Source organism: Vulpes lagopus, chromosome 6 (genome assembly GCF_018345385.1).
Source record: "Vulpes lagopus strain Blue_001 chromosome 6, ASM1834538v1, whole genome shotgun sequence".
NCBI lineage: Eukaryota > Metazoa > Chordata > Mammalia > Carnivora > Canidae > Vulpes > Vulpes lagopus.
Genome location: NC_054829.1, coordinates 67,669,283 through 67,692,740, shown reverse-complemented (window position 1 = coordinate 67,692,740; position 23,458 = coordinate 67,669,283). Strand labels below are relative to the sequence as shown.

Below are 23,458 nucleotides of genomic sequence, written 5' to 3'. Positions count from 1 at the left end.
GCCTTTTAGTTTTGGGCAGTGGCCAAACTGATGTGACGGGGGAGGGGTGGAGAAGTGTGTCTTTTTGTAAAAATTCTTTAATCATTTCATAGAGGTAAACATACTTGAATGCTAAATACCTGACCTTTTCAAATAAATGCAGACCTACCTTGATTTTTCACAATAAGCTCTATTAATTTCCATGAGACAATGTTTTCACAAATGTAAGGCAAAACATGTTAAATTACTTAAGAGAACTCATAATTTAAATAATTAAAACTAATTTGTGTTTAAAGCTATTTGCAGATTTATTAGAGAAACAAATACAAATATGCATTTCTACAGAACTGTTTTTTTTTTTTTCCAAAATGAGCTTAAAACTTGTTCCACAGTTTTTACTTGTTTATATATCTATGGTAACCCAAGTATTGGCTTCTGTACCACTTGTAATGAGACAATTGCCCTTCCATTGCAATTATAAAAAACTATTTAAAAAAAAATTCGGCACATACACGTTAAATATTTTTCCTTAAAAAAATAATCTAATCAAAATATTGAATACTTTAGATTTAAACAATATTTTATTTACAAATCTGATTTGATTACTTTATTAATTACACAAGGTAATGCTTCAATTTTCAAGAACAGTTTTTTTTTTTAATATATAGACCAGTGGAATGACATCCTACCTAGTAATATGTACTACACTTCATTTTTTTCAAAATTAACATGACAAGTTTTCTAATACTTTCATTTTTTTGGAAAAAATGTTATTTTATTGGGGCACATATCTGATGAAACAAAAAATAACATGCAGAATTCCAAAAATAATCTGTTAAAGTAATGATACTTACCCTTTATGTAATAAGACATCTATGAACAACAGTGCATAACAATATTATGTATTCATGTTTATGAGAAACCAAGCAGGAGGCAAAATGAATTCATTCTGCTTTCTAATCATGTGCAATTTCATATGGCTGTTTGCATCATTTAAATAAAGTGTGTACATTAAATTTCTAAGACTGCATTGCACCCAAAATTATTATGGATAGCCATGCTTGCCCTGTATTTAATGAGTGATGAATTTCTCCTACTAACAGAGTAACTGCTCTCAAATCGTGTCTGTGATGTAAAGAGTATTAAATTATACTTTCATTCTTTTCAATTGCTGCCTTGGAAAGCAAGAATTCCCTTCTTGGAGAAGACTTACAGTAAGTAAAATTTACTTAAGGACTCAGTGAGGAATCAGCACATGAATCAAGAATGCAATATAAGAATGGATTAAAAAAATGTGATTATCAGTACCTTTGTTGAAATCTATTACCACCATTAAAATTTCCAAGGAAAGATAGGGCCTGTAACATAGTGATTCCATTCATTGTTAAATTACTAAAATCTACCAATTTAATGCTTTCATACTGTTTATTTTTTTCCAATAGAAAAATAAATCTCATACATTAGAAGTGGTACACAAAAAACTGGGATAAAATTTATCAGATTCTTGATAGCACCATTTACACATTCTTAAAGTAAACATTAATATGCACTTTCTTAGAAAGCGATATAAATATATAATACAGGACTTGCTAACCTCTGTTAACCATCTGAATACGATGGAATAATCTATCTCTACTGTGCAGGTAGGCTGTGCATGGTGGTGTGGCAATATAATTTTAAAAGTTTGTTACAGATGTGATGGGAAGCTGGAAGGAGTCGAATAAGCAGAAAAAAGAGCTTAGATCTATTGTAAGCAATGAGTCGAAATGAGCCGTTACAGGTTAGAATTTATCTTTGTTTCTGATCATTCAATGAGAAAATGACTTCCACAGAAATAGATACATTTAACTGTTTCAGGAGTGGGGTGGGTGAGGTGAAGTAGGATTGAAAGTCCTACAGGTAATAGCAATAACTGGAAGTGCAGACGAAATTGGTCTTCAGTGCAAAGAGGAAGGCAGCCGTTTTAAAAAGTCTAGGTGCAATGTTGTGGTGCTGAAAGAAAAGCTCCCAGTGATAAAGGAAAAAAAAAAAACTGCAATGCAACTTCAAGCAGTAATTTTGTGGTGCTGAAAGGACAGCTCCCAGTGTTGAGGAAAAGATCTTGGATCTAGAATGAGGTGTCCAATCTGTATGATAAACAGCACACTGTGTCTCAGAGCGCCCATTCAATCTCAGTAAGTAAATGAAATATTGATTGAAAGTGACCCTGAAACAGAATGCATTAAAAAGACATAGAAAGCTGCAGAACTGAGGTAATTCGTATTCAGCATGTTCACCAGCCTCCCTATAGCAAAACAAGTCTATAAATAGTTGCATTTCATAAGATGTTTGGCCCTTGTATCATCAGTTTTCTCCATTTTGGATCAGTATAGCTGAACAGCCATTGTTACATGCCTACCTGTGGCAGTTTGAAGCCATACTAATTTTCTTCCAGTAAATTAAAGCATCACATCACAAATCAATTCTACATGGTCTATAAATTTCAGAGAATAAGTTTTTAGACAGCATGAAGCTGATTTACACATAATGCACACAAACCCTTATCTGTTACCATAAATTAAAATGTAAATATCTTCAATTTAGCTTTCAGATTTAACTAACATATAACCATGCCAACTAGCAAAAGTTTAAAATTCCCATTTACAATTAAAATCGAACTGAGTGCATTTTTAGCAATACTAGCTAATAAAATACACATAATTGTTTAAATGGTTTGGCTTCAAAGTAACATTAAATTCCAGATGAAATGCATGGGCTCCACAGTGGACTACTGGAATTTTGAAATAAAAGGTTGAAGATTTGCTAAGACTGAACAAAACATTTTAAAGACCCAACATTTGAAATGCTTCTAATACACATCCTAGATCACTTCCTTTCTCTTTTTCAACTAAGTGGGGCCCCAATCTTTGCCTTTGTTCACTGCTGACTCTGAGACAGCATGGTGAAAGAAATTTACATAGATATTATTTACTGTTAATGTATTATAAATGATCTGAGACTTGTGACATGCAAGGAAAAAATGAGACGGGAGACAAGTGATGCTACATGATGAACTAAGCACATTTATAATGATAAAATGAGTAAATATAATAGCGGCAATGCTAACCACTGATTCCACGAGATACACTATTTGTCAAAACTTACACAGCTACAGAGTATCGACGATAAATAGTCATTACCAATTAACACAGTTTACTACAGCTTTTCTCTTTCATTTAAACAAGCATATCATTCCCTTTTAAAATCATTCTCTAAATAAATATTTAGAGATAGAGAACTCTAAATGAAATAACAGTCCAATGTTAAAAACTAAAAAAAAAATGAATCTACTCTTACAGTTTGACAGAAATGAATTATTAATAGTGGAAGGGGAAGGGATCAGGAAATAATTTCAAGTTCTCAATGTCCAAAAGTAAATTGCACAGTAAATCAATATGAAATGAAGAGTCCATATAGTTCAATGAACAAAAGGGAAAGTTCATGAGGACAAAGATCACAGTTCAGAGAGAGGCTGGACGAAATTCAGACATGGAGCATCACACTCATTGTTCTTTAATTGGTTGCACAGAAAGGAGCAGCTGGGATGCCATTTAGCTTGCTAGGATGGACGTAATCAATGGGTTGAAGTTGAGATGGAAGTAATTCTCTTTTGTAATTCAGTTGCTCAGCCAGATGATCCAGAGGTAGCCAGCATTTTATTTTTGTCCATTGAATTTAAGACTGCATGCACAGCATGAGGAGGTGCTTGGGGATGGATGCCCCTATGAGTGGCCTTGAGTGGGCAAACTCAGAGGTTAACAGATGGTGTGTCAAATGGCCTGGACAGTTGGCACTCAGGAGAGGTACAGAAGAGGGTGACAGTTGTTGGGTCTTGGGAACAAAGGCTTACTTTGAAATGACCTGTCAAAAAGCCTGACAAAGGTAGATCACACTACCTCTCAAGATAAACTGCCTCTTCTAAATAAGCATGCAGGAAATACTGTCTGGTTGGTGACATAAAAATGCTCCACAAAACATGCAAATTACCGAGTATTAGAAACTGCATTGGCTGCTAGCGCCATGCTGCAAAGACTCCATCATGGGAGCAAACAGCTAAATCACAGATAGCTTCACAGTAAAATCTACATTCACAATACTAATAGGTTTCTAGTGTTAACAAATTATACACAATTATAAGCTCTTAAAATGCAACATACTTATCAAGCAGTTGCAGATAATGAAACATTATCAGCTATCAATAATTTGTTGGCACTTTCACTTTTGTTTATAAAATTTCCAATACACTGTACCACAGTTATGTGTCTAAACAGTGAGGATGTTAATGGAGTAATGACTGTTCTACTGGCCAGGCGATGGGATCAGTAGTGAATTCAGTGCTTAAAAACAAATGTACAAACCTCTGAAGAGGTGGGACTCCATGTGAGAACTTTTGTTGAACTTACAAATGATGAAGAATGGGCCATGGCCAGCATGCAGCATTATTTCCATTGTCTAGTTCAGATGGAGAACAGGTGCTTTTATTGATCTGTAAACTTACCAATATAATTTTCCACAGTTTTAACCTTTTAAATATTTTACAGTGCTTTTATGCAACTATATTGCTTTTTGATCATTTTAAATTTAAAACTTATTTTCAAAATATTGTTTCCTACTTCACTGTGCCCTAAGCAGGAAGTAAGACTTACATGACAGTGCTTTGGCCTCACTCCATTTTAGGTCACTGACCCCACCATACTCAACCTAACAGTAGTTAATTTAGTGTTATCTAGAACTAATACTGAAAACTATACGCATATCCCTGTCTACATTCAATCATTAAACTACAATAATGCTGGTAAAATGGCAGGCTTAAATCTTACACTAGAAACACCTCTGACAAATATACACAAGCAAAGTATAGAGAACAAAACAGATCAAGAAAAAATTCTTTCTATGAAACATCTGGTAAAACACATATTATTTACATATACACATTGTCAACATAGTCGCATTCATTTGCATAATTATATATTAATAACAGAAAAACTTCACTTCTGCAAAGTACAGTACATCCTTCTTGAAAATGGGGTAAAGGAGGGGTTAAAACAATCTGATGTATAATTGGGGCACTCAACCCACTTTCTGAGGATTGGCAGCCCGCACTCCTTGCTCATATGTGATCCTTTGTGTAATTAAATACTGAGCAGCCTGTGTTGCAGCTGGTGTTCCAGTAATGGTTACCTTCCGATTCCTTGTGCCAGGTACGAATTCTCCTTTTTTGGAGATCTGTATCCTTGCACCAGTCAACTCCTGGTATTCCACTAATGTTTTCCCTCCTTTGCCAAGTATTGCACCAACTAAGTTTTCTGGCACTGCTATTTCAACTACATCCTTTGATCCATCTGTGGATTTTTCTGTTCCTAGAATGGCACTGGCAGCTAGGGGAGAAGCAGCTCCAAAATATCCATTGGTTGCAGCAGTAGCAGCAGCCAGGCTACCTAATGCAAATGTCCCCGCCGTACCACCAGCTGTGCTGCCACTGGCTGAGGCTTCACTGGCATAGGTGGCCAACAAATTGGCTGCTGCTGCTGCTGGGTTGGCGCTGGCAGCTGCTGCAGCCAAGGCCCCTGTTGCTGCTGCTTGACTGAGACCTAAACCTAAAGTGTTGAGATTATATCCATAGCTGGCTAAAGTATTAAGTGCAGAGGTGATGGCCACCAGGTCATTGCCTGTGAAGCCAGATAAGACTGCTGGAAAGGCTGCAACGCCAGCAAGGTTAGCATGTCCTAATAGCCCTGCGGCTGCGGCAGCAGTTGGTAACACTTCAGCAGTGTTTGCATAAGGAGATCCGGTTGGATTGGAATTTGCCACTGGACCTGTAACATTGGCATAACTGATATTGAGACAGCTGCCACTCTGTGGATCCTCTTGTATCTTCTGGATGATAAGTTCAACAGCTTTTCGGTTTTGTTCAGGTTCTCCACTCACAGTGACAACCCTCTCTTGCAAGTTGATCCCATCAGGTTTCTGGGAAAGCTGCACCCAAGCCCCTGACTGCTCCATTATAGCCTTCACAGTAGCACCTCCCTTCCCTATTATCAGACCTGCTGTGCTGTTGGGAACTATAATCTTTACCTGTAATTAAAAAAAATACGTATAAATAATACTTCTGTTTTGCACATATACATTATAATACTTTGCTATCCTAAAAAAATAAATTGAAAATTAGTTTAAACATAAGTTATGAAAGAGAAATATCACAACTTCTAAAGTGACTTTTATAGCATTTTAATACAACTATCTTGTAAATCAGAATTTCTGAAAAGCAATTTTCAGCTTAAAATTATTAAAAAATTTCCTGGAGTCTTTGTGCATTGCAGTAGAAGTTATAAGAAATTACTATATTTTTTAAAAAGGCATCATAACTATACATCAATGGTAACATTTTTATATAGCTCCAAAATAAAAACACTGTTGATATTCTTAACCTATTGTAGCTTTAAGAATACCTTCGATCTAAAACCTATAAAAACAAAGAGTGCTGGATTATAATACAAAGTTTGTAAAGATAAAAGTAGTAAAGTTCTAGCTTGAGTCCCTTCAGAAAATTAATTTCATGTTCCTTACCACCTAGCAATTTTTGTATTATTCAAGCCTTACTTGTTTCGTGACTAATATTTTCAGAGATCAACAAAATTATTGCTAGTAGTATTTTTGATTTTTCAACTAAACTGGCACAGAATTTTGGAACTTCATAAAAATAACAGCTATTTCTAAATAATTAATATAAAAAATTTCAATCACTTTAGGTAGGTGAAGAATGATCTGAGAATATTACCTGGATGTTCTATTTAAATTTGTAAAAAGACTATCTTAGATAGGTAATTCTCCTTTTTGGCAGTCACAGCTACATTTTTAAAAAATAGGGATCACCATTATATTATCAAAGGTTACTAAAAAATTACTGAAGTCACAGGAATAATTACAATGATGCAATGTGACCATATGAATAGAAAGGCATTTTAGCTAATTTGTATTGAAACATACATCCCCCAAACCTAGCCTATTTTATTTAATTGCAATCAAATACTATTGTAAAAAGTATAAAATCAGTATGATATTTTCTATAAACCCTAAAATTAAAATATAAATATTAAAAATTTTATTTTGGCAGCACAAAGATACACAGGCACTGTTTTATGACTCTCCAGGTAGATCAAAAACTGTGAGTGTTGTGTCACTGGCAAAGCACTGAAGGGATTGCTTTCCTTGTTCTAGATATTAAAATGGGCAGGTTGAAGCAACTTGTTGAAATGTGAGCAGGGATTTGGTAGAGATATTCTCTGAAATAATGCATTAGCTAGTTTTTTAGCAAGTATTGTCATGTTATCTTGAAAACACAGATCTGGGTAAAAATATATTAAAGAAATGCCACCATGCATTTCTAGCAATTGTGCTCTTGAAAGGAGCAAGCAGTCAGAGTATAAATTCAAATTCTAGACTGGGTCACCTCATAAATATGTTTACATGTATTAACACTCATGTACTCACACACACCCAACTTTTCTTTTCACACATACAGTTTGAGAATGAGATTTTGTTTCATTCTAATTTGTCTATAAAATAATTTCACTTTATTGAAAACAAGCTGAGTTTTCTAGAAACATTTCTTAGGAATGTCAAATATATCCTTCATATTCTTCCTGATTAGGTGCATTGAGTTCCAAGAAGCAGGCTGAGAAATAATTTTTAAAAACATGTTAATTTGTTAATTTTGTTCGTAGGCTCTTTTGTAGAAAATTATTTGTCTAAAATGCTGCAGTATGTTAAAGTATTACAATTAGAAAGTTTAACCATGATTACTTCCTACACTAATTATAAAGATAAATTAGAAACATCCTTACATTTTATCCTGCACACACGAAGTATTGAGAAAATTTACTTTTAAGATTTTAAATATCTGACTGTTAAATATGATTATATTTTATAAATAAGCACTTCTTTTCAAAATCAGAACATTTTTTATATAGTTGAAAACATTTATATATGGCAAACTGTAGTTTTTAATTTAATTCTTATGTTTTAACAGAATTTTTATGAAGAGAAATATATTAACCATAACTTTTAAAAGAGTTGTTTTTGAATTATTTAACATTTTAACATCACTATTGTTTTTGCCCAATATTATGATTACCTGCATGATTATAAACCAAGAAGAAAAGAACACATGAAGGGTTAACTATGGGAATGTTCCTATAGACTGACAATAAAAAGAAATGAAATATATAAATACACAACATCCATCCTAAAATCACCTTAAGCTTCTATGAGATGCGTGAAAATGATACTAATTTCTACTATACTCCACATCAGTCTCCTACTATATTTACTGCATCTCCACAGCTTTTTTTTAAGTCTAGTATTAGTTCTATCCTTTCAAAAGAACTTGCAAACGTGTGCACAGCACTTCTATTATTACACATTTCTTTTTTCTTGCTTTACCCTTTTTCATTTTTCTTTCTTTTCTATATTCAAAAATTCTGAAATAACATATAGTTCAGAAATGGTGTGTGAACCTCTCATATCAGTAAACACCTTCAAAAAAATCTCTTTGGAAATTGAAAGATGACATCATGCCATCTATCTTTATATTAAAGATGTCCTTCTAATTAGAATTATTGTCAGCCCACAAAAAAAAAAAGATATCTTCATATAGTAAGTACTAGTCCCTGGATTTTAGTTTTAACTATCTGAAATGATTTTATATAAAGTACTGTCACCATAACTGCTATTTTATAAATAGTGTTGTGGTTCCAAAATTTTGTTGGTAGACCTTACATTTATCCACATATAACTACGTAAAGGTGTGTTATGATTTAAGAGAAGACATTAATTATTGCATATTAATATTTATAGTAGCACTTCCTAACTTTAGATAGTAATAATTCTGTATAAGGTTACTGATCTCAGAAATTAAATTAACGAATTAAAGAAAATATAAATATAAGTTAATTAAATTCCAAATTTAAAAATATAAATATTTAATAGCCTAGCAAAGGGAGTATGTCACTTAAGTTTTACTTTTGACCCAAGGAAATGAAAAACCTCTCAGATTTATACTTTTTTCCTTGAAGAATTAAAAAAAAATGTATCTATTTTCACACTTAATCTAACATGGACACAAATAGGAAACAAACTCTCTGAAAAGAATAAAGTGAGACAAAAAGAAAAATTAATCAATTTGCATAATATCTCAGAAAAAGTAGAGTTCTAGTTCCATTTTATATGTCAGGTCAGAGCCAAGAGGTGAGGCACCAGTGTGGAAACTTGGAAATGGTGGGCTACTGAATACTGGGTGGGGTATGGGAGAGCAAAGAAGGGTGGAAAATTGAGAGGAATTTTTAAAAAAAAGCCTGGATTCTAATTAGCATATAAATTATATGCTGTCACAGACACCAACTAAATAGATATACTGTTGACAGCTACAAATCAGTTCTCAGAACTATGCTCTAAAGTTGCTACCATCAATTCAATCTTTTATGGAATGCTTACTGAGTGGTCTGGGTCCTCTGTTGGGAGTTAGAGATAAAGGATATATATGATGCTGCTCCTGCCTTTATGGAACTTTTAGATTAGGTGTAGAAAAAGATATGTAAATGTAGCAGGGCAGTGAAGTCTTAAAAGTGCTGGTACATAAGTACATGAAGACTACACAGTAGACACAAAACCTAACTGGAAGGAGAAGGAGTAAGAAAATCTTTGAGACACAATGATTACATTTATCTAAATGTCTTTCACATTTTTGTTCTGTAAGAATCCTGCTCTTTACTATCAGACATTCTTGAAAGATAGGTCTCTGTTCTATGTTGGAGGATTCCCATTCACACCTAAACCCATTTCAATAGTGATCATGTGCCTAAGTATTGTTTTTTTAAGATTTTATTCATTTATTAGAGAGTACGAGAGAGAGACAGAAAGAGAGAGAGAATGCGCAGAGGCAGGAGCAGGAGAGGGAGAAGCAGACTCCCTCATGAAGGAGCCCTGATGTAGGGTTCTGTTGCCAGAGGGAAGATCAGCACTGTTGAATGAATGAAATAACAAATGAAAGGTATCCACTGTTGATAGGCATTGCTTTATAAATGTATGTCCATGCATATGTGGTACATAATATGGCAGCCCTAAATAATCCATACTATTATATACTAAACCTCCCAGGGTCCTGGGATCATGACCTGAGCCAAAGGTAGATGCTTAAACCTACTGAGCTACCCAGGTGCCCCTTAAGTATTATTTTTTTAAGAAAAAAAAATGTTTACTTAAGTTTTCTCTATTCCTAGATTTAAAATTATGGACTATGAGATAAATATGAGCTATGATTAACAATATAATTATGCTAATTTTATTAGTATCAAGTGATTTTTCAGAAAAAAGGTAATAAAATGGCTATTTTTCTATGTACAGCCAAAGAAGAACCTCTATGGGAATCCTATGAAAAGTATTAAAAATTACAATTAGGTAGGTTTTTTTTTGTTTTTTTTTTTTTTTTTTTTTTTTTTTAATTTTTATTTATTTATGATAGGCACACAGTGAGAGAGAGAGAGAGGCAGAGACACAGGCAGAGGGAGAAGCAGGCTCCATGCACCGGGAGCCTGATGTGGGACTCGATCCCGGGTCTCCAGGATCGCGCCCTGGGCCAAAGGCAGGCGCCAAACCACTGCGCCACCCAGGGATCCCACAATTAGGTAGGTTTTAATGTTGATATGTTTCTGATTAAAAATAAATATTAAGCAAAACAAATTCAGTCTTGGCCAAATAAGAATTAAAATTCATTATTGTCTTATAAAGCAATGTAAGTGTCTGTAGTCATCATAATTCTTCATCATCATGACAGGAAAATTATTTATTTCGCAAAGCCATACTTTCATATAAATTCAAAACAAGCTCCATTATAATTTAAACGATCTCAATTAATAGTATGGATTATTTAGGGCTGCCATATTATGTACCACATATGCATGGACATTTATTCATAAAGCAATGCCTATCAACAGTGGATACCTTTCATTTATTATTTCATTCATTCAACAGTGCTGATCTTCCCTCTGGCAACAGAACCTAATTTTCCTTTGGGGAACACCCTCTCACTCTTAGTACATGTGCTTCAGGTAAGGCTGACAACTTTCTAAGACTCTACTAGTGGAAACATAACAGAGCCTCATACATCACAATTTCCATACCCCTGGCAGTTACTGATTTGGGACTATGCACGTAGCCCAGAATGGTCCAATGAGTGAAACTGAGAATTTGGTAAAACTGTTGGGACAGAGATAATTGTGTTTCTAATCTATCAGAGCACAAGCCTGACATTACTAGTGACTATCTTGTCACCCTATGGAAAGAAGAACCTGACTAAAATAAAGTTAACCTAAAAGGAGACTTACAGAAATGGAGGAGAAAAATTTCTGACAGCATTTTGGCATCTGAATCTAACCATGTCTAAAGCTAGCACAGATCAATATAATTTGTGTTGGGTGTCTATAGTTTATAACCAGCCAAGTAGTATATTAGAAAATGTTTTTACATTCTTGTTATATCATATATATTATTTGCCTATCCAAATGAAATACTGACATCTGTTGTACCTCTTGATGCTCTAAAAGTCAAAACATTACAGCTCTGGTAAAGAAACACAAATGCATTCCTTAATTTACCTTTTACCAAGATATACCCTACATGATCTAACAGAATAAGTCTCTATCATTTCCCCGATGTATTACACCTTAAGCTACCGAGGACCATTTTGTAGTGTCCAATGAAGATGTATGTGTCATTTTGGGGATCCATATTGAATTGATGACCAAAGTAAATTGAAAACCTTGTATCTTTTGATTATAGATTTTTTTGATTATAGATTTTTTTGATTATAGATTTTTATACACATAAATAACTACCTTCCTGGAAAGTACTGATTGAACAAAATATTTACAGGACTGTTACATGAACACAAGTATCCAAATAGAATAAAAATAGCAACTCTTCTAACTTTCTACTAGTCTATTTAATCTACTCATTTTTGATAACCAAATCAAAGGCAATACAGTTTTCATAAGCATGCATAATATTATTGTAAAATACCATGCTGTCTTATATATCTTCACCTGTTCTTCCCCCACCACAGCCAATACCAGGTTTCAAACCTGGGAGCCATCTGTGCCTTCTCTTGCTCCCTAGATCCACATTCTGTTATGTACTGTTTTATTTTTCTCTCCCTGAAATGCTTCTTGCCCAGACCAACTGCTTTATCCTATCTGAAGAAATGTGTGGTATAATAAAAAGGATCTAGAATAGGCATTCAAAGATACAGGCCCTCACTTTGGCTCTGCTATGTGACCTTTGTCAAATCACTTCAGTTTCATCATCTATAAAATCAGACAACTTGGTAAGATTATGGATGAAGAGCTTTTATTTTATCGTTATAAAAAACCCTACTCAATAGCTGTCAGTGACCACTCCCCCATTCAGTTATCCACCAAATTATCTAGAATTCTTATGTAGACATTCCAAATTCTCTATATCCTGTCCTTGACTTGTCTTTCCAACCTCATCTTTTAAGACTGGTATACCACACTGAATCCAAACTTTACCTTCTAGTTCTTGGATATAGTCTTTATTAGTCATTTTTCCATGTCTTTGCTTATTATTGATTCATTTGGTCCAATTGACTGAAATGTCATCTACCTATATTCCCACACTGTTCTTTCCCTGCTATATGTTCTCTAGGCCTTTAAGAAAACATGGGGAGTTGATCCTTTGGTCTCATACATGTGAATCTCCAAGAAAGGTGACATTGTGGACATCAAAGGAATGGGTATTGTTCAAAAAGTAATGCCCCACAAATGTTACCATGGCAAAATTGGAAGTCTACAATGTTCCTCAGCATGCTGTTGACATTGTTGTAAACAAACAAGGGCAAGATTCTTGCCAAGAGAATTAATGTATGTATTGAGCATATTAAGCACTTCCTGAAGTGAAGGAAAATGATCAGAAAAAGGAAGCCAAAGAGAAAGGTACTTGGGTTCAACTGAAATGTCAGTCTGCCCCATCCAGAGAAGCATATTTTGTGGGAATGAGTGGAAAGGAGCCTGAGCTGCGGCAACCCATTCCCTGTGAATTCATAGCATGATAAGTGTAAAAAAAAAAAACACCTCAAGACTATAAAAAAATAATTCAAAGATTACAACTATACTGAAATACACAAAAGATAAATGTATAGATGTTTTAATCTTATCAAATCACTGACATTAGTCACACTCACAGATTTATGGTCATTTAAAAAACACTAACATTATGAATGGATGTTGCACTTTGTCAGATGCTTTTTCTACATCTATTGAAAATTATATGGTTCTTATCCTTTTTTAAATTAGTGTGGTGTATCACATTGATTGATTTGTGAAAACTGAATCAGTCTTGCAACCCACAAACAAATCCCACTTGATCATGGTGAACTATTTTTTTTTAATGTATTGTTGGATTTGGTTTCTAGTATTTTATTGAGGGTTTTTGTGTCTACGTTCATCACATATTGGCCCATACTTCTCTTTTTTTAGTGGAGTCTTTATCTGCTTTATCACCTTTCTCAGGGTGATACTGGCCTCATAGAATGAATTTGGAAGTTCTCCTTCCTTTTCCTTTTTTTAGAATAGTTTGAGAAGAACAGGTATTAACTCTCCTTTTAAATGCTTGGTAGAATTCACCTGTGAAGCCATCTGGCTCTGGACTTTTATTTCTTGTGAGTTTTTGATTACTGGTTCAATTTCTTTGCTGGTTATTGTTCTGTTCAAGTTTTCTATTTCTTCCTGTTTCAGTTTTGGTAGTTCATACAAATGGTGTTGGGAAAACCAGACAGCAACATGAAAAGAATGAAACTTTCTTACACTTTCTTATACCATGTACAAAAATAAATTAAAAAATGGATTAATGACCTAAACGTGAGACATGAAACCATAAAAATCTTAGAGGAGAACACAGGCAGTAATCTCTTTGATATGGGTCACAGCAACTTCTTTCTAGATATATCTCTCTAGGCAAGGGGAACAAAAGCAAAAATAAACTACTGGGGTCTCATCAAAGTAAAAGCTTCTGCATAGCAAAGGAAACAATCAGCAGAACTAAAAGACAATCTACAAAATGGGAGAAGATATTTGCAAATGAAATATTTGATAAAGAGATAATATCCAAAAATCTATAAAGAACTTATCACACTCAAAACCTAAAAAACAAATTATTCAATTAAAAACAGGCAGAAGATTTTAATAGACAATTTTCCAAAGAAGATGAACAGATGCATGAAAAGATGCTCAACATCACTGATCATCAGGGAAACACAAATCAAAACTACAATATCACCTCACAACAGTCAGAATGGCTAAAATCAACAACACAAGAAACAACAGGTGTTGGCAAGGATGTGGAAAAAGGGAAACTCTCTTGCCCTGTTGGTGGGAATGTAAACTGGTGCAACCACTCTGGAAAACAGCATGGAGGTTCCTCACAAAGTTAAAAATAGAACTACCCTAGGATCCATCAATCGCAACACTAGGTATTTACCCAAAGAATACAAAAATACTAATTCAAAAGGATTCTTGCATTCCAATGTTTATAGTAAGCAGTATTATCTACAATAGCCAAATTATGGAACCAGCCATGTATCCAGTGACTGATGAATGCATAAAGAAGATGTGGTATAGATATACAATGGAATGTGGTATAGATATACAAGGGAATGTGGTATAGATATACAATGGGATATTACTCAGCCATAAAAAGAATGAAATTTTGCCATTTGCAATGACGTGGATGGAGCTAGACTGAAGCAAAATAAAATCAGAGAAATACAAATATCATATGATCTTGCTCATATGTGGGATTGAAGAAACAAACAAACAAAAAAAAAGGGAAAAGAAAGAGGAGGCAGGCAAACCAAGAAGTGGACTCCGAACTATAGAGAACTGATGGTTACCAGAGGGGAGGGGGCTGGGCGTGTGTGGAGGGAATAAGTAAAATAGGTGATGGGGATTAAGAAGCACACTTGCTATGATAAGTAAATTGTATGGATGTGTTGAATTACTATATTGTACACCTGAAACTAATATTACACTCTATGTTAACTAACTGGGATTTAAATAAGTCTTGAAACATAAAAAACATAAATAGAAGAAAAAAGATATACCCTGAAAATGTAAAAAAAAAGAGAAAAAGATCACTAATATTATAATAATAAAATTTTTAAATATGTACTATTTGCCTTTTTATTAAATTTTCACTGATTATGTTTTTCTATGATAATTTGTAGTTTCTTACTCACTAAGGTTTTGTGGCTAGGCTATTTTAGTCATAAGAAATGTCGTCAAGTTGGTTCTAAAAGTCCAGAATACAAATATATCTGTGTTTACTTAATTAAGTGATGAGCTGGAACAATTAATAACATGACTAAAATGATAGGTTCTACTGAGTCATAATCACAATTCATAACTGGTGCAATTAACTCCTCTCCCTTGTCTTGCTTCAAGCAATCACATTTTTACCTCAGAATAATTAACTCTAAAAGGTTTTTGGAGATAGTACTTCATTTTACATATTCTTTCAAAGGGCCTTACTTTACTTGTCCCTCTGGCTGTTAGATATGAGAGAGAATGACAGACTGTACACTGCTTTTTTGTGTCTCTCTGGAAGACAGAAAATGAATGATAATCCCCATGAAATTTCTAAAGGCAAATAAAGTTTAACTTAACTATTTTTTACTTAATACATTATTTCATGTTGCCCCTTGAAGCATTATTAGAAATTTTTATTTCTTCTGATGACTGCTACATAATTTAAAGATACATCACATCACATTACAGAGAGGAATAAACTTAAGTATAAGAAAAATCAGAAAAATAATCTTTTTATAGGTAAGAACAAGGAAAAGAAAAGCACTTTTAACTATTTCTGTCAAGACGCTAAGCACTCTAGACATAATTATGTCAAAAGAGAAAAATACTAGAAATCAAATAATTATAAATAAACAACAAGGGTTGTAAATGATAAAACACTTTAGGACAGCTTATTTACAGATGAAAATAATGTGGAGCACTGTCATCCTAATGCTTACTAAAATATACTTTACTAAAATGAGGTTTAGTTTCTGGAAGTCCTAATTGTCTCATTGTCTATGTTTCAAATCATCCAAAGTCTCTTAGAAATTATTATTACTATTACTATTTTAAGCCATCTCTTCTTAGATCAGCTCTTGCAGAGTATATATAATATGATGTTTAGTATTCGTAATTCTGATTAGTGAAAAAATGTATTTGAAACATTTGTGTTTTTAATATGAAAACTAATGATTTTAATTTTGTATTTTAAAGGTTGTAATGTCAATTTAAAAAGTGAAAAACAGGGATGCCTGGGTGGCTCAGTGGTTTAGTGCCTGCCTTTGGCCCAGGGCGTGATCCTGGAGTCCAGTGATCCAATGCCACATCGGGCTCCCTGCATGGAGCCTGCTTCTCCCTCTGCCTGTGTTCTCTGCTTCTCTCTCTGTGTCTCTTATGAATAAATAAATAAAATATTTTTTTAAAAAAGTGAAAAATAGCTATGAACATTAAAGTAGGGACTGTGTTCATGGAAGTGAATGATAAAAAGGGACAAGAGATAGGATAGAGGGAATCAAGAATTGTTTTGGATATTTTAAGTTTGAAATCCCCATCAGACATCTAAGTGGTGATACCAAGTAGGTCCAGAGATCAGAGGAAATTTGAGAGTTAACACCGAGATAATTACGTAAAGCAACAGGAATGGATAGGGTAGTCTAGGAGATGGTGAAAGTAAATAATTCATTAAACAGTGAACAGTAAAGAATTGTGTTTGACAAGAAAATACCCTGCTAAAATCAATAAAAAATTTTCAAAGTAGATCAGCAAAATTAATCAATAAAAAAAAGTGAACCAGGACTGGTCTCTTTCTTAAAAAGAAATGTAGGGCAGTATATTGCCTTTTGGAGATCACACTATAGTATACATTAAGTTATAAAATGAGCATAATCTTTACCTTAGTTTCTCTCTTTTTGTGATCCTTCTGGGAAATAATCCAAAACACAGAAAACAACATACGCACAGAACAGTGCACAGGCACTATATGCAGTTGTAAAATAATGTGGAAAATAACACAAAATCCTAAAATATATATAAATGTGTTTGGTTTGGATTAAATAGTGTAAAATTATATGCAGGTAAAACAAATGACAGGAATAATAGAGGCTGAATTTCAGGTGTGTTTTTTTCCTTTACCATAAAAACTTTTCCCTTATTTTATTATTTTAAAAGCAATGTAACAAAAGGAAATAAAAAAATTACTCCCAAATTAGGATGCTGAATAAATAAATCCTGCAAAAGCAAAATAAACGGATGAGCGCTGGTTGTTATGCTATATGTTGGCAAATTGAATTCCAATAAAAAAATACAAAAAAAAAGCAAAATAATTTATTTAAAATAGTTTTAGTACATTTCTGCTATTCACTACACAATTATTTATTCAGTGCCTATTATATACTATGTACTGTTCCAGATATTGAAGATTTTATAGAAGTGAATAAAAAGGATAAGATCTCACCCTTACGAAGGTTACAGTTAGATGATATCATAAAGACTACTTAATATTGAAATTTATATTATAAAATTAGCTGAGAAATGAGAGAAAGGAGATTTAGAATATTCTTTTAAATTTTAAGATAATGAACTTTAAAATAACAGTTTTAAATAAGAATCATGTAATTAAAATAAATGCCTGTTCACAAAAACCACAAAGGTAATTTTGGAATTTAAAGCCTTTTAAAATTCTGAGTTTATTCATGGATTGATTTGACACACCATGATATAACCAAACTAATTAGATATTTTTAGAAATAAATGTCTCAACTATGTTTGAAAAGACTGATGTGCCATATTTCTTACATGATTTAAGATATTACTGAAATCAAATGTCAGTGCTTGCAGGTATTTTAGATTTACTAATCATGCTAATACCACATTTCTTATATTTAGTTTTTATCAACTATTTTTCTGAAGCCATAATACATGTTTGCAGTTCAGAATCTTACTCGTAAAGTTTGATAATTTACTGTCACAAATGACTATTGTTAAGAAAATGAAAATTTCACGAATTATTATTTGATTAACACTTGGGATAAACAAATACTAACTAAACATAAGGCTACAGAATAATGTCTGTAGCTTAACAAACTTTATTATTAGTCACAAAAATAAGCTCTTCCCCTATATATGGACTGAAAAGGTTCACTTCTAATATTTAATTAATCATAAATAATACATTACTTTTATAACTTCTATTATTTGGCTAAAAACAATTTGCAGTTAGTTAATGAAATAGAATATTTCCTTTTTCAAAAAATATTTTCAAAGATTAAGTGAAAAAACTATCATCTAATTGAAGAAAAAAACAATAGCTAAATCAAATGCTTAATAAAATGAATTATAAAGCCATTAGGTTCAGAAGAGAAGATGTAAAACATCAACTTAGCATCTCCTAGAATATTCCTTAATCAAAGATAAAAAATTAGAAAAGCCAACAAGGAGAAGTAATTTTTTATTCTATAGTGAGCAGGAATCAAATTCTCTAATCTGGCAAAACTACTCTTGTTTGAAAGAACGTGTAAAGACATTCATTCCTATTTCTAATGATTGTAAAAAGAAAATTAAAATGTTGAAAATAAGCTTGATAACAATCCCTTTTATATGGCTTTATTTGAAAGATTAGAAAAAAATTCTATTGAGCTGTACACATACACACACACACAGCAAGAAAACTGATACAGGGCAGCCTCTGTGGCACAGCGGTTTAGCGCCTCCTGCAGCCTGGGGTGTGATCCTGGAGACCCAGGATCCAGTCCCATGTGAAGCTCCCTGTATGGAGCCTGCTTCTCCCTTTGCCTGTGTCTCTGCCTCTCTCTCTCTCTCTCTCTGTCTCTATGAATAAATAAAATCTTTAAAAAAAAAAAGAAGAAGACTGATACACATTCTGGAATAAAGAGCATTAAGAGCTTCTATCTAAATGCATGTATAACGTTCTGTCTAGAGAACATGCTGTGGTGTAAGAAGTACTATAGCCACGACTGCAAGGAAAACGTTGATGAGATACATAAACCACCTTTACCTAGGAGGTAGTCCAGAAAGACAGAGTATTACAAATCTGTCACTTTCTTCAATCAAAATAACTGAAAAACCCGAGACTTATCACAAACATGAATATATCCTCAGATGAAATCATACCTCAAAAGGGACTTTGGAAGGTCATATAATCTGGTATTTACCATATAGCATGCTATGAAAATATAAATTATGTGCTTTCAGCAGCAATTCTTAACTTGTCCTCTGATTTATCCCAACACTGGGTGTGAAGAACACTATCTACGGTATAGCAAACTAACAAACTTAGAAGTTTGCAATGGAATGAATATGGTCAGGAAGTACTCATTTAATCCTTTTCCATAATTTTGAGCAAGAGTATTGCTAAATCATCTTAAAAAATATTACTGTAATCTGCATATAAAGATCCCCAAGGTAAGAGAACTCCTAAACATACCTGATAATCGTCAAAGGCTACTACTGGTATCTGAAAAGATAATCATCCTTTGTATAATAACCCTTCAGATTTAAATTATACTAGTTAGTAAATTCTACCATTCTCAATGCTGAACCTAATACCTACCCTTCAGCTTTTGCACGAATCAAGTATTTTTTCTTTAATAATTTTCAGATAAAGTGTGTTATCTTATGAAAAAAGTCTTGATAAAGTTTGAGAGAAGCAGCATTGTATAGGACACAATCATCATGATTTGAGTCAACTACGATGCAGTTTTCATACAGTAAACAGCTTCAGAAAGCATTTCTCTAGCTCTTTAAATATAGACGTCCAATCTTGTGCTAGCCCTGTTAAATAAGTATCTCCATAGGTAATTTTGATTGAAGCTAGGACTGAGAACCTTTGAGAGATGAATTAAGGAAGAATGAAGAAAACTATCACAAATATCAATCATTTAATTTGACATAACTTTAAAATATGAAAGTTTTCATTTCTTTATAGTCATTAAGTGCCTCTTCCAGGCCTGAACCCTTTCTCATGACCCTTCTTGAAAATCCTCAATAAAGCAATCCGCAACTAGAAAAAGAAGGAACCAAGTAGCTCAAACAGATATATAATGTCAAAGACAGTCCAATTTTCCTCTTGGGAAATTCCCACTTTATATTCTTAAAAGCGGAGTATATACCACAACTGAAGTCATTATTTTCTCCATCTTGTTTTACATTCTCATAGTTAAGATTTTAAAAACAAAGTAGAGATATAACAGAATAAGTTAAAAATGTTCATATTTCTTGTCATCACCCTGATGATACATGAACTCAAGATGTTTTTTGACTATTAAACATAGGGCCATATGTTTCTTACCAGCTTAATATTCTTTAGATAATATATTACAAACACTATTCTAGGCCAATTTATGAGGCTCTAACTCATTACTTTTAATAGCTTCACCACATAATATTCTGCAATACCATAATTTATTCAGTTACTCTCCTGTTAAGAGGTCAGGCTGTTTCCTAACTTTTGCCAGTGCAAATAATACTGTGATATACACATCCTTGTCTCTATATTCCTATGTATTGGTGCTTTAAGTTTTACTGGATAGAATCTCAAATGCTGCAATTTTGTAACATTTCTTACATCAACATCGTATAAGAATGATTATTTCCTATATCTGTGCCAGCACTTTTAATTTATAAACAAATGCATGCACATACACACAGACTTTCGTGTTCCCAATATATGGGTATTATTAACACACATAGAAGTCTATCTAATTGTTAAAAAAAAGTATAATCTTGTGATGTTAATATTTCCTTGATGCCTCTTGAGGTTAAACATGCTTTCATATGTTCATTGGATATTTTCATTTCCTCTTCTGTAAAGTGCCTTTTCATAATCTTGGCCCTCAAATAAGAAAATTAGGAAGTGGCAAAGATTTGATTTGAAGCCAGGGAATTAGGACTCCAGATCACAGTTCTCTTAACCCCTAAGTGATACTACCTTTCTTAATATATAATAAAATACTTAAATTTTCAAATGTACTTGGATTTCTGAAATCTCTATTATGTTTCACTGGCTAACTTTGTGTTAATTCCACATTCTTTTTATTATGATAGCTTTATAGTAAATTTTAATACTGAGTGAAGTATGTCATCTCACAAAATATTACTTTTCTTGATAATTCTTTTTATTATTTTCCTTCATAATTCTTTTTATTAATAGCCCTATGGTAATTCTTAGGCACTTATTTTTCATATGAATATTAAAATCACTTGCCTTTGTTTCTCCCACAAAACCAAAAAAAATTTGGAAGAAAATTACAGTACATTTGCATCTTACTTTAAAAGTATTGATATTTCTACATTAAATTTTCTCTTCCAAAATTATTTTAAGTCAATTCATTAAGGAAGTGTTTTATGTACTTTTCTGAAAACTGTACATTCTCTTAATAGGGGTTCTTATGCTTTTTTGGTTCAATTTATTCTTGGGAGTTTGAAGATTTTGATATGTATATAATATACATTAAGAAACTGTGCTCAAATATTAGTGATTTCTTTAATATTGGTAATTTCATAAGGCTCTACTTAGTAGTAAGCAAAGTATATAAACTCCAACGTATATAGTAAAATCAGTAAGGTCACTTACAAAGAACATTTTGATTTCACTGTTTTTCTAGAACTTTCTTAAATACACTTTTAACGAACACTTCTGACATTTCATGTGCATGCGCGTGCACACACACACACACAAACACTGAAGGATATGAAAATTAATTTTGATGGTTGGAGAATTAGAACAATTGAGGTAAGAGATAAAAGCTTGACTGGCTTTCAAACTGTATTCTGAGTAAAACAGAAGTCTGAATAAGGCTATGTCCCTTTCACTTAACCTTTTTATTCAATACAGAAACACATAAATCCAGAGAACAAACTGGTGTTTCCAGAAAGAGGGAGGTGGAAGAACAGGTGAAATAGGTGAAGAGGATTTAGAACTACACACTTCCAGTTATAGAATAAATGAGTCACAGAGATGAAAAGTACAGCATAGGGAATAGGGCCAATAGTATTGTAATAACATTCTATGGTCTATGGTAACAACTGTAACTCCATTTTTCATAGAATTTCCAATCACCATGTTGAGCACCTGAAACATTGTATATCAACTATACTTAAGTAATAAAAATTTTAAAAGCACACTTTATCCAGTTGGTTTATACTTTTAAAGAACTTATGCTGAAAATGTCATTTGAGGGATTTTCAAAAATAAACAGTTTTAAACATATAGGCTATAAGCCTATTTTTCCTCCTAATACTAGTCATTCAACAAATATTTACTGAGAACCTATTATGTTCCAGATTAGTGCTTTTGATACATGAGATAATAAAACAAAGATCCTTGTTCTCATGCAACTTACTTTCTAGAAAAGGGAGAGAGACAATACACAGCAAATATGACAATACACAAAGTATATGGTATTCTATGAGGTGATGGAAAAAACACAGGAGTACTAAAAGAAGGGGTAGGCCAGTTTGTAGTTTTATATAGGGTGGTCAAGTAGGTCTTATTGAGAAGGTGAATTCTGAACTAAGATTTGAGAGCTATAAAGGTATTAGCCAAGTAGATCTGAGATAAAGAATTTCATGCAGAGAGAGAGAGAAAAGCAAGAGCAAAATACTGAGGCTAGACCATGCCTAATGCCTTCAAGGAAAAGCAAGCAGGTCAATTTGGCTGTGGCAGAGTGAATGAGGACGTGAGGTAGGAAATGAAGTGAAAGACGTAATGTGACAAGGGCCAGATCTTGTAAGTTAATGGGTATTATTTTGGTGATTTTGTGTTTTAGTGAGTGAAATGGGCAACTATTACAGGTATAGGCAAAGGAAAAAAAAAAAGACTGATACATTTTAAAAGGAATACAAAGTTTGTGGAGAAAAGACTTTTGGAGACCAAGAGGAGAAAGGCAGGAAACTCTACAAGGAAGCTGTTGCAATAATTCATGCTTGGACTAAGGTAGCAGCAGATGTAATGAGAAGTGATTAAGATTGTATATGCTTTTTTAAAAGTAGAGTCACTATTATTTCTTATAGGAACTGGATTTGGGGTACAAAAGAAATAAATGAGGTGAAACCAAGATTTCTGGTCTAAGCAAGTGGATGTATATAAACAAATTGTTTATATGTATATATATGTTTATATGTGTATATATATGTATATATATATGTTTATATGTATATAGCATTGTCTTCTACTGAGATAGTAAAGGGGGATATAGATGGAGCAGGCTTGGGATAGTTTTTGGATTGTTGAATTTAAGATGTCCATTAGATATGAAAGTGGAAACTTCTGCATGGAAAATTGA

The 23,458-nt window shown here is 33.1% G+C and overlaps 1 protein-coding gene across 3 annotated transcripts in view; it reads right to left on the bottom strand.

Annotated features, from left to right (window-relative positions):
* Window positions 1-3,021: 3,021 nt before the first annotated feature.
* Window positions 3,022-23,458, bottom strand: part of NOVA1 (NOVA alternative splicing regulator 1) — a 148,531-nt gene continuing 128,094 nt past the window's right edge. For all 3 annotated transcript variants that reach the window (XM_041759138.1, XM_041759139.1, XM_041759141.1), the window contains one exon: window positions 3,022-6,093. In XM_041759138.1, the coding sequence (XP_041615072.1) occupies window positions 5,089-6,093 (1,005 nt within the window). In that variant the 3' untranslated portion in view covers window positions 3,022-5,088. The remainder of the gene's footprint in view (window positions 6,094-23,458) is intronic.